This window comes from Squalius cephalus, assembly GCF_949319135.1.
Source record: "Squalius cephalus genome assembly, chromosome: 16".
Lineage (NCBI taxonomy): Eukaryota > Metazoa > Chordata > Actinopteri > Cypriniformes > Leuciscidae > Squalius > Squalius cephalus.
Window position 1 is genome coordinate 22245224 of NC_137137.1, and position 19938 is coordinate 22265161.

General features: G+C 36.4%; 1 protein-coding gene across 1 annotated transcript in view; it reads left to right on the forward strand.

The window, feature by feature from the left end:
- The window catches only part of LOC307173574 (transmembrane protein 132C), a 334752-nt gene that overhangs the window by 236112 nt on the left and 78702 nt on the right, over positions 1-19938 (forward strand). The window contains exon 4 of the mRNA XM_079896781.1: positions 17395-17581. Coding sequence (XP_079752907.1) covers positions 17395-17581 — 187 coding nt within the window. The remainder of the gene's footprint in view (positions 1-17394; positions 17582-19938) is intronic.

Below are 19938 nucleotides of genomic sequence, written 5' to 3' on the forward strand. Positions count from 1 at the left end.
AGTAGGAGTTGACACACACACGCATGCATGCACGCACACACACACACACACTCATATTATGTGATGTATGTGAGGAGAAAATTGAGTAGTTTCTTTCTGGCTGCGGGGTGTTTGAATATGTATGATGGCCGTCGGGTTTTCTTCTAGTCAAGTCTGATGCCGTGCAACGACACTACCTCTGAACACACTGTCACTCACAGGTATTTATCACTGCGCCCGTGTACCCGTGTGTCTCTGTGCGTGTGTGCGTCCGAGAAAGCAGGAGAGTTGTTACGGACTGCCAAAATAAACAACCTGGTGGAACATTTCTCAACAGGTCTGCATGTTTGTGCGTCTCTGATAGGAAGCCAGTCGGTCTATCAAAAGCGAGTGAGTGAGTGTTTTACTGGGACAAGAAAACAGTCTTGAATAGTGGCATATAATTTTAGAACTATGCCTATGGAGAAATGTTTTTCCTTTGTAGTTATTCAGCTATGTACTGACAGAAGCATTTCGCCCCTCTAAGGCCTTGTGTGTGGTACGTACACTGCATGTATGCTTTTTAAATGGTTCAAAATATAAATGTGTGTGTGAATGTCAGTGAGAGCAGGTTGGTTGACCTTGAGGAAAAGGTTCCTTTCACAAGGGCTCTTTTGGAGACCAAATTGTAATTTTCCTCTGACAGATGTGGCTGATTCAGGGGTATACAACACACATACAGTGACTTACCGTAAATTCAAATATTACCTGAGGACATTTGGTGAATTTCAAACATGGAAAATGAATGCTCAGTGAGTATGGTTACAAATACTGTGGCAAATAACCTTTAAAGAGAGCATGGACTACTTTTTTATATATATTTTGCACCTGATATCCATTTATATCGTACTCTTGTTTAAAAAATGTGAATATAAAGTTTTTCTAAATCAAGTTTTTTTTTTTTTTTTTAAGTTTAATTAACTTTAAGTACACAAAACTATAATGTTAAAGGGGTGGTTGATTGCGATTTCACTTTTTTCATTTTAAATAGTGTGTACTGTTGCTGCAAGTGTATGAACAGTATCTGCAAATTTGCTGCGCTGAAAGTTCAACGTAAGCAGAGATATCTTCTTTTAAAAATCAGGAAGTTTAATGCCTACAAAAACGACTCGAATGGGACTACAACGAGATACTTCCCGGGTTTTATACGTAACTAACCCACATCAACCCTCCCTCCGGAATATGCAAAAAAGGGGGCATGGTCATATTTCTGCGGCTTTGTCGAAGAGGAAGGGTTATAGTGGAGAGCTGTAGCTATGCCGTCGAAAGTGTTATTTTCACCCAGCTGTCAGGTCTTCTGTGTTCAGGCTTCCTACGGACGCTGTAGTTCGTCAACAATGGCTAAAATTTATGTTTGATTATGTTCCTGAAAATTACAATCGTAATTTAGCTCTCTGTGCTGCGCATTTTACGGAAGACAGCTTCCAGAATTTCCACGAATTCAATGCCGGATTCAACAAGAAACTGTTACTAAAACATGAAGCAGTTCCAACTTTAAAACCAGAGGCAGCAGTTGTTGGGCCACAACCTGTAAGTAAGACTTAATTTTAAATGTATTTAATTTCAGACGTAATGTTTTAGTTTTATCAAGGACGTAAACAAATGCCAGCGCTGGCTTTAGTAGCCACTTAGTTCGTGTGTCTATGACAAACGCGTACAATTATTTTGGACCTGAATTTGTAATTATGTACTAATTTTGTAAATGTATTTTCCATTTTTCCACGTCTTTATGACGTAATTTTTCGATTTGATCAAGAACATAAACCAACGCTGTTTGTTTATAGCCAGTTAGTTCGATGCTATTTTGTGTGTATAAGACAAACGTGTATAAAGTTCAAAAAATTATATGTAATCGATAAAACAATAACTTTAAAAAAACGGTATGTATATTAAATGTTTAATCAGGAGAAAACCGTATCTCAAAAGCTAACAAGCAGCAGTAGCATTTTCAAGTAACAGAGTATCGAAATTCTTATATAATAATAGTAGAATAGAATAATAATAGAAAAATTTTCCATTCAGAAACGTTTTGTAAGAGCCGTGTTTGCGGAGGTTCTGCTTGACTCTCTTTATTGCTGCTTTCTGGGTCTGATTCTGGCTCAGACTGATACGGCAGTATTGACACCATTATTTACATTTGACCGGAGCACATGCAACTTTCGCCCATAAAGGTAATGGGCGTGAACTTTCCGACAACGTGCACTACGCAGTTTAGCCAATTACAACACACCGGCCCAACTAACCAATCTGAGCCCATTGCCTGTTTCCGAGGGAGTGTTTTCATAGAATCAGGAAGTCAACCGGTCGTTCAAATGACAGAGGAGAAAACGGCTTACAATAAAGATGAAAAATAAGGCTTTAAAAAAAAAAAAAACCCGAAGACATGTTATATTGCACCCCATAAACACAATCATGCAAAGAAAAAAAGCAGTAAACCACCCCTTTAAGTAATGATAAATTGAAGTTCAGTAAGTGAGTTCATTCAGTGAATGATTCATCAGAATGTTTTAAATTTAGAAGTTTCCGATGTATTAAAAGAACCAGCTCATATGTTTTCTCATGAATCTGACTAGTGCTTGTGCTGTTGGTTTGTTTTTTGTCTGCCGCTTGTGAGATCAACTTAATACTAAGGGATTTAAAAAAAAAAATATATTATTCTGCAGTATATTGCCTTTTTATCTCACCACATTTAATTTAAACTGCAAACTCATTCACAACTAGGGTAAAACATTAATTATTTTTCCTTTGCTACTAGCGAGTTCCACTGCTGAAAAGTCATAGATCATGGGTTCTCTTGGGTAAAGGCCCCAATATACTTCAAGCGAAATCAAAGAACGAACTGATATAATACTGACAACTGACATAATTTCGACCAAAATCAGGGCAAAACAAAGTTCGTTTTGGGAGTTCGAAACCGCTTGCCAAAGTGAACTTTCTGGAAAAGTTCACTATGGCAGGTAAACACCTTTGTACTACCATTGGTCCATGGCGATTACATAATAGGTAGGTGTGCGCGGAGGCTCCGCCTTCTTTCGCGCTGAAATGTTTTCTGGTTCATTTCTCCTTTTTGAGTCCGGCGAGGTCAGATGTCCATGAGTAAAAACATGAACACACTGGAGGACCTGCTTTATAGAAGAAAATGAAGTTGTACTTCTGATGAAACAAGACATGTTTTTCATGTTTAATATGGTGGTAAAGCTGCCTGATTTAAGCAATCTATTGTAAAAAAGTGCTATATAAATAAACATGACGTGACTTTCCTGGAGTGCCGAATTGCAGAGCTCATGCAAACACGTTGCTATGATCAGATGCTTTTCTTATACTTTATTAGAAAAATGCTTGTTGTTTTCTCAATTTTGTTGTGTGTTAAATTTGTTATTGAGAAGGCGGCGCATAGCACATATTTACATATTCATAAACGTTAGTGTGGGCGGCGTCACATGTTCACTAACAGTATATAGCTGCTCACGTATTGCAAACTTCGCTTTACCCCTAAGTGAAGAATGTGAGTATATCAGGGCCAAATGTGTGCGGTTGTGTTAATGTATTCATCTGCCTGATGAATGAGCCATGAATGAACTTCTTTTCAATAGACACTTTATTAGTGGGGAGGAATTTTTGAGTGTTAGTTTTGCTATGTGGGGTCTTATCTGGCTAGTTTGATGTGAATGGCCTCTGTTCTTTCCAGTTTCCACTTGGTTTCTCATTTAGTGCTGGTACTGGTTGTCAAATTCACAATAAAATCCAAATAGAATCTGTTAAATCTGTTCTTGTTGTCGGCATTGTAATCTTTAAGTAGTTGTAAGAGAAGCCCAAGCTAATACGATTCTGTTCAGTATTACTGTCAGGTTTAGACACACATATGATTATTTTAAAGCAGCAAGATTTCTGCGACATTCATATATACAGTGCTGCTTTCGTTTTTAGTTCATATGTAGTAGTTTTTTTTACATCACAAAAAACAGCTGTTTTAACAGTGGTGTGTAGACTTTTTATATCCACTAAATACATGCGGTATCTTTGACAGAGTGGACATAAGACTTAACTTAAAACTTTTATGTAAGAGATTTTGTTGGGGAAAAGGATAGGAGATATACAAACGCACACACTTCTGGCTGAAAGATTTACTCTGATAATGCAGCCGCTTTCAATTATGTCCATCCCTGGAGACCTGGCACAGAAATAAATCACCTCAGTGAGGAAATTGTTTATTTGCTCTGTCACTTGACTCTCCCTGGCATTTAAATGTGGTCCCAGCAGACATTTACCAGGAGCTCATCTGACCTGCTGTGTCTAGAGTCCTCCTCCGGGATGAGGATCTGTAAAATGCTGGCAACTTTAAAATACAAGAAAAAGACATTGTTATCATTTCAGAATGGGTTTGCCAGGGTATACTATAACCCATTTACTCTGTTACCATATAAGCTTCCTATTAGGGCTGTTACAATATCATATTTTTCACACCACCGTTATCGTGGCCAAAGAATTCACGGTATCAATATATCAATCGATAAATCTTGAAAAAATAAATAAATAAAATAATGTTATCAGTCAAATTCATCTTTACTTTCACAAGAATTCGCTTTAAATGAAAACGAGATTTTAACATAAAATGAATATCTAATACAATGCACACACATTCACACAATGTTGCAGAAAGTGAGGAAAGAATGAGTTTTAAGAGTAAAATTATGAAATCCCAAGTTTCTATGTGCACTTAAAACCTGACCTGAATGAACCATCAAGTTCCTTGCATTCCTTTGGGGATTCCCTTTGTCAGTGGTTTCCCAGGGTCGTTGATTGGCTGGCGATCTCGTCGTGTCTTGGGCGGCCAATCACGTTGTTGTGTTGCCAGATGGATGGAAAGTTTCATGGGTGAAGTTTGAAGTTAGACATGGACTTTACGGCAAAACTTAACATGAGACTCTACTGAAAAGAAAAGGAAAATTAATTAAAGGAAAAAAAAAAGTGAGATGAGAGGAGTTAGATGGCTTGAATGAAACTGTTAACCCATGTTCTTCTGATCTTGATCTGCCAAATCTGTCTTTGTGTCTACTCGTCTGATTCTTTGGTCATGTCCTGAGATTTTAAACTGAGGTATCTGGCCAGCCTCTTTGGAAGGTTCTTATCAATTAGATATCGTCTTTGGTTCAGTGGTGACTCTTTCTCCTCCCCTCACATAAATGACCTGTTTTCTGATTGATCCTCTTAACTTTTCCACTCTACTGTAGCAGAGAGTACAGTTTAGACATGATTTCTTAATATGAATATGATCTTACACAGATTTCAATCAAGCCATCTTCTGAGTTATGAGCAGACGATCATACTGGTAAGAAACAAGAAACCCTTTTTAGTCAACCATTCAATAGTTATAGATCTAGGCATAATAGTCACATTATAGGTTGTAGGCATGATATAGAATTATGTAGTAGAACAATGTTTGATTATCAGCATTGTTTTAGAATGATTTGATGCATTTTATTTGCAAAAATTAGTCCCAGTCTCTGTGGTTTTAAGAGATTTCAGCCCTGAGATCGCTCCGAGGTCTTTAAGAAGAAGAAGGTCTGCGTTTTTACAGCTGTGGAGTTCTTTAGTTATCTTAGACTGGATGGTGCCCACGTCATTTATGGTCCTAAATTGTTCTGTTCGAATGAATCATCTGTTCGATCTGCTCTCAGATCCTACAGATATTCAAACCGGACCGAAAAACCATGATACACCGCCCACAGTACGTATCGCGATACTCTCATGGCGTACTGAACGCGCCCCGCCCCCTGCTGCCCTGCCCAGCCCTGGCCCATTGTTGAGGTTGACCTCACTTTACCTTATGTCACAAACCTAATTATTCTTCCTTAACATTTGATTAAATAGTAATTAGGGGTTAACGGTACACACATTCATCCCGTGAATTTTGTGTACAAGACGAATGCAGCGTTGTAGCCTAACCACCACTATTAACAACCATTAATTGCTATAAGCTCTGTGTTTTGTTACTTTTGATAAGTGTCAGTTTTCAGATTATGTCCATTTTATCACAAAATTCAAACAATAAATGCGAATGCGTACGGCGAGCTTACTTTTTTGGAGTGTGGGTAGAGACTCTCCTATGTCTTATCGGACGACATGATTTTGCATGGAAGATGCAGCTGCGCTCGCTGCGTCTTCTTGCTTTATGACGGATGGCAGGGTTAAGGTGCAATACCGCCACATATTGTACTTTTGGATGTCAACCAGGTACTGGCGCTGGATTTTTTACTTGTCGTCATATCATATATTTACTAGTCATTTTAAATAATACGGTTATTGCCAATACAGGTATATTGTCACCACAATATCGATATTTCATGTTTTGAATATCATGGTTATCGGCAATAGCCCAATACCGGTATATCGCGACCCCTACTTCCTATACAAAAGGAAACTTTTATTTTTTGGTATGATTTCCTGTTATATTTATCTATACTTACTTTCTTGTCTGTATATTGCACTGTAGACCAGAAATGGTATATATTTGTGTAAAAATACACACAACCAATATTGAAACTTTTATTTTTATAAACAAAAGAGTGAGGGCAGTATTCATGAAACAGCTGCAACTTCAGTCTGCTGTTTCACCACAAAACTCAGCATCTTATTTACATTAAATATACTCAAAGTATGCATCGTACATTTTTTATTTTTTTTTCTGGGTAAACATGCCTCATTTCAATGCAAATGAGGCTCATTAAACACAAACAAACAACGTTTCTCTGTTACCACCCACTGAAAACTGGTGCTAAATGTGTTTTTATTTTAAAAGATTGTTTTTGTGGCGGCAGCAAATTGTATGCAGGCAGAGATTTTTTTTAATTTTATTTTATTCATTGTTTTTTTTAAACCTTGTGATAACCTCCGTTTCTGCACATTACCTGATTGGATAATTCCTTTACTGAATGGGATATGAAAGCAACACAGACAACACAAACAAATAAATGATGCTATCAGGTAAAAATGTCTATTTGCTCAGTGTTCAGGAACATGGTTTAACTGGAAGTATTTACAAACACTGTAAGAAACTGGCAGCAAGTGACAAGTAACTTACTGTAACAAAAATATTCACAGTAATTAACTGGCAGCAATTGACAAGTAACATACTGTAGAAGAAATGTGACCCTGGATCACAAAACCAGTCTTATGTTGCACGGGTATATTTGTGGCAATAGCCAACAAAACATTGTATGGGTCAAAATTATAGATTTTACTTTTATGCCAAAAATCATTAGGATATTAAGTAAAGATCATGTTCCATGAAGATATTTTGTAAATTTCCCACCTTAAATATATAAAACATTTATTTTTGTGAATGGATGCAGCACAATCGCTAATAGAAATGGACAACTTTAAAGGCGATTTCCTCAATATTTCGATTTTTCTGTACCCTCAGATTCCAGATTTTCAAATAGTTGTATCTCGGCCAAATATTGCCCTATCCTAACAAACCATACATCAATGGAAAGATTATGTATTCAGCTTTCAGATGATGTCTAAATCTCAATTTAAAAAAAATTACACATAAGACTGGTTTTGTGGTCCAGGGTCACAAATAACCATATTTTTGCTGTTTTCATTTACAAAAGCAACTGTCTAACTGTAAAGTAAAACTCACTAATTTGCAAGTACTGCTTTTTTTTGCTTATTAGACAGGACAATGTAGCGATTGACAGGAAAGGACCTCGAGGCAGGAATCGAACTTGGGTCACCGGAGGCACAATTGCACTATATGTCAGGGTGCTAACAACTAGGCTATTGGCACCAACTGGTTCTTTATGTTTAAGTGCTGTTTACTTATATTGTTTCAGCCCAAATAAATAAAATGAGTAATGCATATTTCATGATTTGAATATGAATATCCATTTATCAAAAGTCACAGTTAAACAGCTCATCTTTATAACAAGCTGTGGTTTTCTACAGTAAATAATTAGTTATTGTGTTTTCTACAGTACATTGGAAGTTACTGTGATTTTCTACAGGGAATTGCTGGCTACTGTGACTCTCACAGTACTTCTTTCATTACTGCATTTTTTGGCAGTACAGTATTCTATTGTGAACTTGTATACAGTAATTTCCTTTGCACAAACACAGTAAATTACTGTAGTTTCCACATGTGTTTTCTGCAGTGAACATTCAGCCTCTCTTTTGGGTATATAATGATGAAGAAGCTCTGGCTTTTACTGAGCACTGTAAACTGTATTCTACTATTGCTCATTAGAAAAAGAGTATTTCTTTGTAGGTCTGTCCTTTTTTTAAAAAAAGGGAAGTTTGACCGCATGATATTATAAACATGTGTTTGTGCAGACATATTTACCCTGAAGGAGAGATTGTACAAAGGTAGTTTAGAATGTTGGTCCTTGTATTGTGCCTCTGTCCGTGGTGCTGAAACATTCACAGCCTCAACTAATATGAAACTCTGTTTACAAAGAAATGTTATGTCACTGAATTGTATGATTCTTTATTATGACTAATCCACCTGTGTACAGTAGTGCCCCAGGTTAACTGTATCTTAACTGTATCTAGGAATGGACCATTTTGATTTCATGGTGACTAAGCTGTCAGCTGTGGAATGCTGTTGACCATTGAAAATTATTGTTAAGGATATTAAAGAATATTTTTTACTCACTAAGGCTGGGTTTATTTGATAAAAAATATAATGTAATATTGTGAAATATTATTACAATTTAAAATAACTTATCTATTTTAATCTATTTTAATTATAATTTATTTTCGTTATGGGAAAGCAACATTTTCAGCTGTATGTATACTATTTCAGGATTCTTCAAAAGATCAACCTTTATTTGTAACATATAAATGCCTTTACTGTCACTTTTGACCAATTGAATGCATCTGATGTAATGCTTTTCCCCCATAGACAAATTTAAAAACAAAAAAATTCATTAAAATGCAGTAGAAAATATTCTCTGTGATAACTCACAGATTCTTAGACCTTAAGACTTAAGACATGAAGTTTCTGTAGAATAATTCACCAATGTTAAAACATTTTCTTCTATCCCAAATAAATATTTATCATATCCAGCTTTGTTGCTAAAATAATGAGTAATGCAAGTTACGTAATCAGATTACTCTTTTCAAGTAACTAGTAAAGTAACACATTTGGTTTGGTTTGACTTTATTGTCTGTTCAGATTTCCTGGACAGAAACTCATCTTTGACACTGGCATAACAATAAAAAAGTATCTTATCAGACAATGCTTGCATACCACATAATAAAGCATATAGAACACACTTGTACCCATTAAAAACATGCCTAACACAAAATATCTGAGTTACTTTTTCAAATAATTCCCATTTATTGATTGTCACCTCTCCTGTCCCCATGTTGAGAGAAATTGTAAGTGCAGAGGTGTTGTGTGCACTGTGTAAACATGATGCTTATTATAGTTCTAGACTAAATGTGAACATGCATTTACTCATCTCACTTGCACAAAAACAGAATTATTACAAAATGAATAAAAACAATAAAATGCAAACTCAGAATATTATGCAAACTTGCAATAATTAAATGTTAAAAAACACAAATATACTTTGTCTTAAATCTCACTTTATTAACCATTGTCTTTGCTGCTGACTTTCTATGATCCTATTTAACCATACTTATAAGCAAAAATTGCTTTAGATAAACTTTTGTTTGTTTTGTTATTAAAAATAAACAAGCAAGCCCAGCCCAGGTGAGGAAAAGTAACACAAACGTAACGTAACACATTACTTACTTGTTTTAGGGAGTAATGCAATATAATGCATTACTTTAAAAAATAACTTTCTGATCAAAACACTGATCATATGTCTATCTGCAAGACATTATCTATTTGTAGGGTGATTTGTTGAAATGTATGAACTCTGTGGCTCAGTTTGAGCATGCCAGCATAGTCTCAAACTTAATGACGATGAATCTGTTTGTCCAACCAATGAAAGACAGGTTCAGTTATTACAGAGTAATATGTTAGGAATAATGTTTGTATTCCAGGTTTTTGTGTGTGCGTCAAGAGTTAAGGGCATCAGTCTGTATTAGGGATGCGCGGTATACCGGTACTGCAAAAATACCGGTATATATTATATTTCAAACGGTACAATATCATAATTTTGCTCAATTCGGTATTTAATGCGCTGCTGTTTCGAAGTTCACCGCTAGGCGGCAGTGCGCTACCCAAACTGACGCGGGTCACGCACAACCGGCAAACGGTGACAACGGAGGAACACGATGGATCAAACAGATGAAGCTCATTCTACACGCCCGAAATTAATAAATAAAGAGAGCAGTAGGAGTGAAATATAGCATTACTTTGCCTACAAAAGTAATGAGAAAGGTGAAGCAACAGACCTCAATGCACCACTCTACAAACACTGCTTTAAATTTGCGACGGGAGGCAACACATCAAATCTGGCTAACGTTGAGCACTTGTCACTTGATCATCCTGACTTGTTCAAAGAGTTCAGAGATCGACAGGTGAGTCCATCATTCAACTGTTTTAATTTAGACTTTTATTCATAGCGCACATACATAAAAGCTTATCAATTAAATATGACACGGTAAACACGAAAGCTCAAATGTGCTTACATGACACGCTAGATTAGAACCAATGAAGTTTAGGTCTCATAATTTTTGCACTTTCAAACAATCATATATTAATTGAATTTGAATGAATAAAGAGATTAGTGATATTAATTTTAGTATTAGTGATAGTAAAATGAATGACATATCACTGCTGCTGTGGCGAGTGCGACCCCTAGAGGAATCTAAGGAATCTAGAGTAATAGTAGTAATATGGATATTACTAATATGAATGTTAGAGTAACACTTTACATTTAAGCTACATTTGTCAACATTCATTAGGTAACCTGACCTAACCGTATTATAGCATTTATTAATCTAGATCAATCAGTAATTATTATTTAAATATACTAATACATGTTTAGCATGTTAACATTATTTTATATGCAATGCATTAAACTAATATGAACCCAAACACAAACCAAACAGTAATCAAACCAAGATGAATAAATGTTGATAATTCTCTGTTAATGCATGACAGCTAAAAATTTGTCATTTCATTATTCTATTATTATTCTATATTAATCAATTATTATAGATATTAACCTATTTTAATTGTATCATTTCAGGTTTCTTTCTTTCTTTTTTTTCAAAATCAAAATTTAATCTACTGTAAGTTCCCTGACTGTTTTTTATTTATTTATTTATTTTAACATTTTGATACTTTTTGTTTGCACATTCAGTACTGCAGAGTTTCAAGCAGTGTTTTTTAATAAAATTGTTTCAATTCACTTAAATTTTGAGGCTGGTTATTTGTCACCTGTGGTATCGATTTAGTATCGATACCGAGGTATTAGGTTCTGGTACCGTACCGAAACCAAAATTATGGTATCGAGCCATCCCTAGTCTGTATCTTGAATTGTCGCATGCATTGAAATATTGATCATTCAAAATAGAATCCAACTTTCTATCTTGCTTCTCTTACACTCCAATTTGTCTTTTTCACTCCCCTCCTTCTATTATTTGTGACTTTTTACCATTTCTTTGTCACTTGTATTTCCAATAGCTTTTCCTTCCTCACCAATTCATTTAATAGTTTATATTTTCTCTCCAAGAAAAGCAAAACTGCCAGAGTTGTGGGACGGTTTTAAATGTGCTCAGTGTCTATCTCTCTTTTTATTCTTTCTCTTCTCTTCCCGCTCACTGTCGCTCCTTTACTGTCGCTCCCGAAAGACCGCTGTCACCCTCTATTCTGTCGTCCCTTTCCCTGCTGCTGTACCTGCCGGAGCAGCTTTCATTACTCTGCAAATCCCTAAAGACACTTTCTGTCTTCCGCTCTCTAATTCTCTCTTTCACACATACCCTCACACACTGTATTCCGGCACATGGACTTCAAAGAGAGAGGGCCAGTGCAAAATTTGCTGAAGGATACTCACTTTTTTGTGATGATTCAGGTGCTGTTTTTCACGATATGTAAATCATGCCAGTCTCATGGTAACATGTAATGTTTAGGTGTTGTATTAATATTCACCAATACAGTGCAAACATTGCATCTGTTAATTTTTTTTAAACATTTTTTCCCATTTCCAAGTTGGTAAAATTCAATAATATAAAATAAAGCTGAAATAAAATAAATTACACATTAGATGGAAAAAATAAACTAAAATTTGAAATGTTGCCTTGCCAAATAACTGAATTGAAAAATGTTTAAGTAGTACTAAAATGATTAAAACTAAAACTGAAATAAAAAATACTTAAATAGACATGACAAAGGTAGGCCTAACTTACAAGAAAAATGAAATAATAATAAATATTTTAATAGTATATAAATAATACTCTCTACATCCACACCACTAGGTGTCAGTATAAAACCAAAACGAGTGTTGTATCGACATTGCAACAAACAAAAGATTTTAGTGCACCTTTAAAACAAAGGGAATTCTCAAATACATGCAGCAAGTTTGTAAAACGGCCAGTATTTGTTTTCAAAATGGTCCACTTTAAAGGGGTAAATTAAGGTAAAGACTGTGCCAAATTTAGTTTTTAACATACAAGAATAAATCAATTTAAATCCTCAGATGCACAGCATTAACCTTGTTGTAATCAAAAGTAACTAGTGATGTTTTGCAAGGCAATAAAAGTTCATTCAAGTAGTCATTTACAATAGGAAGTTTATGATTCTTCCCTGGGCCTCTGATTGTGGCTTCCCAATTGTGTTGGTCCTCAGAACAACACGGCATCTGTTTTGACAGGCTGTTGTGAAACTTTGAGGATGTGTGTGCCGTGAGACCAGTGGAACGAGCAACGAGTCAGTGTTTCTGAAATGAAACGCATTTCCTCCATTTTCATTTGCCATTCACTCCACCTCTTTTTGTCAGGAAAATTGGGTTGTTGATTCACAACTGGGATGTTTCTTTTCATATCCAGTGTCTGACTCTCTCTTGCTGTTCTGAGAGGATGTTAATTTGTATGAAAGATGCTCTCAAGAGATGGAGCTGTCGAAATGAAAATGGATTTGGGGTGCTGTTTTCATTTTCACTCATTCTGTAAATGTGTAATCAGGAAACTTATATGCACTCTGAGAGTGAAGAAGCTTCTGCTCTTCCTGTGTACTAACAACAGAATGTAACTAAAGCCTGCCGGTACTCTGAAAAAAATATTGGTTAAATAACCTAAAATGGCTTTATGTAATACATTTGTAATTTAATTGGCTTTATTACAGTCAACAATATTATTTAATATGCTGTATGATTGCTTTTATGCACCTCTTAGTAACGGTTGCATAAAAAACCTGATTCATGGTGAATTGTATACTTTCATGTGTAATTCTGATTCAATTCTAGTGAATTTGTTGGTTCATATATATATGCAGCAATGGAAATTCTGATTCGGTTTGTGAATGTGAGTCAGTTCGTGCAGTCCTCACTTTCATTTATATTTATATTTATAATACACACTGCCGGTCATGGCCACTTGAGAGCACGTACACGCAACAGGAAGTACAACCTGTGTGTTGCACACCACAAGTGGTCATTTACGGGTCGTTTACGGTAATGATCTTTCGGCACTACATCCTCTAATATTTTTATCTTGAGCCAAACACGCTTCATTCAAGCTTTTTTGATGAAAGGATTTTTTTATGAAATATTGTATAAGTGTTCAAAAAAAGGTATTGTCTGGACCTCTGCTGGGAAGAAAATCTCATATCTCATTCTCATTCTCATTCTAGTGATTCAGTAGTGATTCAGTTGGGACAGTCCTCTGTTTATGTTGACATATTTATTTCATTATCGTGAATCAGTTCATTCAGACAGTCTTCTTTCTCATTTATAGCATTGAAAAGTCTAATTCATTCTAGTGAATCCGTTCTTTGGGACAGTCCTTTCTCTCGTGTAGCACTGGAAAGTTTGATTCATTCTAGTGAATCAGTTCATTCAGCTAGACCTTTCCTGTATGTGGTGTTAAAATTCTGATTCATATTGATTCAGTTCTTTAGGGCAGTCCTCTCTCTCATATGTAGCATGAAAAAGCCAGATTCTTCCTAATGAATTGGTTCATTCAGAAAATCCTCTTTCTCACTGGAAAGTCCCATTCATTATTGAATCAGTTCCTGTACTATGTTTTGACATAGTTATGTAAAAAAAAAATTGTGTTGTTGTTTAGGAGAGTTTAGCCTATACCTTTTCATTTTTATTTATTTTTAATACTGTCAGGCTAACTGGGATTGTTCATTCATTCCAAAGCCATCATTCTTTTGTTTCTTTTTGAGAAAATACACCTCTGATTGAATTTTGAATTGATTTCAGTCTATATTTTGTTGCTTATAATGATGCTTTAATTTTTCAGAGCAGTAGCTCAACTTTAACTACTTCAAGCTTGTAGAAAATTTTCGAGTAGTATCTCAACACTGTTATCTGGATCAATCCTGGCCACTTGCTTGAAAAATTCATGAGATGTAGATGTAAAGCCAAAGAAAAACATTAGATAGAGTGTTGTTGTTCTTCAACTCTGCATGCAATTTGATGCAAGGTGATCACCACCACCTTAGGCAGAAAATGAAGTTTCTGTTTCTTTGTTTCTGTTTCTTGTGCGCTCTCTCTCTCTCTGTGTCTTTCTCTCTCTCTCGTTGGTTCTTCTGTTCCTGTCAGCTGTAGTCTCTGTATGTGTCTACCTCCATCTGTTCCCTGTCTCTCCATATCACTTCCTTTCTTATACCTCCTGCCTTACTTTTCCCCTCTGTTGGGTTTCTCCTCTCTATCCTTCTTTTAATGTGTGGCGGTGCGGTTTTCGCTGAGAGCTGTGTCATTGCACTCAGCAACTCTTTTATGATGCCTCTCACATGCGCATCTCCTTGTTCCTCGATCGGCTCGTGACTGTAAACTCTAAGTGACTTGACGTGGCTTCAAACCTGATTCCTCGGAGACTCGTTACATCACACAATTCATTTTCAACTCTGTCTATCTTTCTTTCTTTCTTTTTTTTACCTCATGACTTCTTTCTCAACATCATGTAGGGCCCTATGAAATCAGTGTTATTTTTTTACAAAATTCTGTTGGATTTTTGGGGGAAAATAATAAATCAAACTAGGGCTGAACGATACATCGAATTTTCATCGTCATCGCGATATGAACTCGCGCGATGAACACATCGCAACAGACAGCCTGACACGATGAATAACACCTGGTTCAGATTACAAGATTTTTGTGTCTGTTAGGATAGTCACGGTGTCAGATTACACGATTTTGACTCCTAAAATCTTGTCGTGTCGTGGACAAGAAACATGTCAGACTACACGTTGCTTTCCGACCAGTCATCGCGTGCCGTCACACGCACACATTCACTCGCACACATTCACTCGCACACACACACACACACACTCGCGCACACACACACTATCACTGTCCCTCGCTCACTCACTCACTCACTTGCGCGCGCGCGCACGCACACACACACACACACACACACACACTCACTGTCCCTCGCTCACTCACTCGCGCTAAATCGCGTATCACTCACTCACTCGCGCGCGCACGCACACGCACACGCACACACACACACACACACTCACTGTCCCTCGCTCACTCACTCGCGCTAAATCGCGTAATCTGAACCAGGCAGGTAATAAACGTTTGACCTATCACGCAAATAACCTATTAAAGCACTAAGACATGGGAACAGTATATTCTATTTTACAATGTCTATTTAAAAAAAAAAAAAAAAAAAAATCAGGAATTGTTGTTAGCTATAGCTAACATTCACATTTGAATATCGCAAGTCATATCGTCATCGCAATATTAAACAATGTTATCGCACATCGCAGCTTTTCCTCATATCGTGCAGCCCTAAATCAAACAATAAATTGATTTATTAAATCAACGATTTACAAAAAAAAAAAAAAAATGTGTTGGGCCTATGAAATGTTACAATTTTTTCTTGTGGATTCCATTTTAATGGTTTAATTAGATTTTATCTAATCAATTCATAAAACTTTCACAACTTATTTTTTTATTTTTTTTATAATAGGCTCCTATGAAATGTTTTTATTTCCTACCCAGAAATTCTGTTTAGATTTTTTTTTTTTTTTTTTTTTTATCAAAAATTTTGGTTATCAAATGGAGGCATAAAATGAACAATTTATTTAATCTTTTAAAATGTAATCAGACTATTTTTTTGGCAAACAAAATGCTGCGCAACATAGATTTACTATTAAAATGAAAACAGACACAAATCATAGCAAGACTTAGTCAGCAAAGAAGAATAAAGGGGCAAAACCGAAACTGAAAAATGGGAACTGTCAAACATTAAAAAGGATTCTGTCCAAGCAACACAGAACAACTGCAGCAAAGTGTCAGCAAACCCCAATATTCTCCCTGAAGACCGTTTCCACAAAAAACTGACCACAGAAAACCTTACGCAGCCAACATCAATAAAAGCGCTGCAATTGCTAAAAATGTAATCTCAGACACCACTGCTAAAATGTGAAAAAGATGGTGTTATGATCATAAAACTGGACATTTGGAGCACCAAGATGAACTTCGTCTGCCCTGGTCAGCTTAATCACCTGACTTGAATATTATTGAACTACTGTGGGCAGTTTGGGAGAGAAGTCTGAGAAGCAGATTCTCTCCTTCAACATCTCTGCAGAAACTGGCAGATGTTCTGATAGATATTAATCTTTTCTAATAAGGTATATACTGTATAAAGACGAGATGTAAACATCTGTTACGATGGTAGACATTGTGTGATTCACAATTATGATTATGGGACTATAAGCATGAAGCTTGCGGTGTCAGAATGCCCATCTGTTAGTCAAGGCCGAAGCAAGACGCAACCCAGAGAAACGCGGCTTAGATAGTCCGACGGCAAATAAACAATAAATCTGTTCAACAGTAGGTCTGTTCTAGAAATTCACACACGCACATTGGAGCTTCTGTGTTTTGCATATGTAATGCGCACTTTTGTAAAGAACCACTGGACAATAAATGACTTTCTATTGATTCTTTACAAACGTTCGCATCAAATATGCAAAACCTCATTGGTTCTCGCACATTAGAGCTGCTGCTTTTCCTTTTAATGGAAATTGGGCAAACCCACTTGAAGGTGCATACCGACACCTTTATGACAGCTGACGTAAAATAAAGGATAGACGATAACGATCAGCTCGGGACATCCCTATCGTATATCATATGATTCATTATACAGTAAATGGCATTTTTATGACTGTATTGTGTGTTTCCGTCTGCATTGCGGAAATCATAGGGCCCTAATTATGACATGTATTAATAGAAAACTCAGTTTCAGAGCTGTTATTGGTTTCTCTCTGTCTTTCTTCAGCGTGGAGCCGGGCTGGCAGAGGGTCGTTCAGGTGGATCTGGAGGTGGATGGTGTCGGGAGCACGGTAGGCAGCAGGTCCATCTTCTGGGCGGTGGAATACCCGGGCATCAGGGCCGGCAATGAGGAAACAGAGACGCACATCCACCTGGCACAGAAAGACCTTGTTGGCATCGTGCCGTTGGCTATGGTGAGAAAAACGTCATATCAGCTGTCTCTCAGGAAGGTGATGGGTCTCTTCGGGGAGTGCTGGGACGGAAAGATAAAAGAGGCAGGAGGTCATGCTTTTTAACTGAAATGAACCGTCCAGGTTGTCGTAACCACTTTTCGGTTTAGCATAATCTCATGTTTTAAAGAGCAATGATCCAGTAAAAATCTTAAGGACACGGGTGATGAGAATCAAACATATTAAATTGCAGTTGAGCTCTCAAGCGTAATTTGCGCTCTAGCTGTTCATTTTAACTTCTTTATCATTCAAGACACATTATTGCCATTTTATATAAATTTAGTGAATGATGTTTGATTAATCGGAAAAGGAAACTTGAACAAATCACATGAAAAATAATTGCTTTTAATGTTTTTAGGTGGTCTACTCTTTATGTTGGCTAATTTTAAAGTTTTAAAGTTATGCTTTCAGTTTTAAATCACCGTAATTAGGGATTCATTTACAGGAATTATCCAATCCAAGGCTCTTATTAAAGCACTTCTATTTTTAAGTTTACATTTAGTCACTCACCAATACCTAAAAATCATTTGAATTCACACAAGTTTAATATTAGTCTCTTATAATCATTTTTAATCAGAATAATCAGTGCTTGCAGAAAGGAAATGTGCTTATTGATGTGATAGTTAATTATTTTTCTGTGATCATGAACACCATGTATTCTAATCTGTGTGAAAGAGTATTCAGGCTCAGCAGTCGCTTTTCTATTGCTTCTGCTATGTGTTAAGAAGTTCCAGAATTATTAAATTGGATTATTTTATTGTAATTGTATAATTTTGCTTCAATAGAATTGGCTTTAAACAATGTTATTTGAGTAATTGCAGTCTTGTGTAGCTAATTTCCATGTGTGTGTATACAACATCAGTCATTACCTTCGTTCCTGCTAATTCTTGCGTAGTAATTATATATCATACAGAAAAATCAATGCGAGCATGCAGTCTCCAACTGAGATTTACACAAACATCAACTGGCCTGTTAATGAGAATGACGATATAATAATTACATAGCAATTCAATATGTCACTTAAACTCTCACTTAAAGGTTAAGAGTGCTGTAACGTTGAGGCTCTTACGAAATGTTTACATTTTTCTAAAGACATTAGATCAATTTCCGTCTCTCTTTAACACATACTTCTTACATTTCCGAAATCAATAATGTTTTGTCCATTTGCCTACGCAATAATGGAATCAGTTTGCTGCAGTCAATGAATTTTCTCCAATATTTTCTCCAGTAGTTTTCCATAAGGTTGTGTAATAATTTAACATTGAAGTAATAGGGGAAAAAAGGGAGGGTTGAGTGGAGGCAAAGTTGATATTGTGGTTTTAAATATGGCCAGACACTTGCATGTGTCATATTATTGCATGCGTGTTTTGTCAGACATTAGAATGGCCGCATATAAAGGCAGTACGGGCATCACATTAGGTGTACTTATTCAAACAACCAGTTCTTTACCTTTGCATCGTAAACCAGCAGAAACGGTTTGTAAGAACAGTTTGAGGATCCAATGGAGTTCTGAGGTTTAGTCACAAGCTCTTTTTAATACTTTGCATTGGTTAAATATTAGCAAAACCCATAGACAGATGTAAATGGTGACCAATAATGATTTATGAAGAAAAAAAAAAGGTTTCTGCCTGACAGCGGCGATATGATGCCTCAACATATTTGCATTTTTGATGAGGTATTAGTGAAAAACAAACCCTGTGACGGCGTAGTAATTAATCACCCTCATGTGCCCTCTCATCTGAGACCCTGTTTGGGCATCAGAGGGATTGCAGAAGTCTTCAACAGCTGGGATTCAATGCTGTAGTGCTTGCTGTCACACTTCACTGTCCCCTCACTAATCATTTGGCTGAGGTTTTGGCTCTGCTAGACAAGGTTCCTCTGCCACTTGCTGCTTGTTGGTTCACCCCATAATTGTCTGGCACGCCGTTGTGGTATCTGTGGTCTAACGGGAGGGTTTTGGCGGGGACGGGGCTCTTGCTCCAGACTCTGTAGGGCAGAGTGAGTGGTTTAGCTATCGCTTTGCTCCAGATGAGGTCTCAAGTGGAGGAGCGCAGGGAGTCATGCATGAGCAAGCAGAAGGATTTCTCTCAAAAACTTTTTTGGGGATTCTGAAGAGGGATCCGCTCTCTTTTCGCTGGTTTTCCATGAGCTAAATTGTTCCTGACAATAACATTCTTACATTATAAGTATGTAAATAGGATACCAGGGCCTAATACAAATTATTTTAAGATATATTTTCATATGCCGATTATTCAATTACATTATTTACGTATACAAGTACTTACTGATAAAAGCCCGTGAATTATTTGTGGCAGATAAAA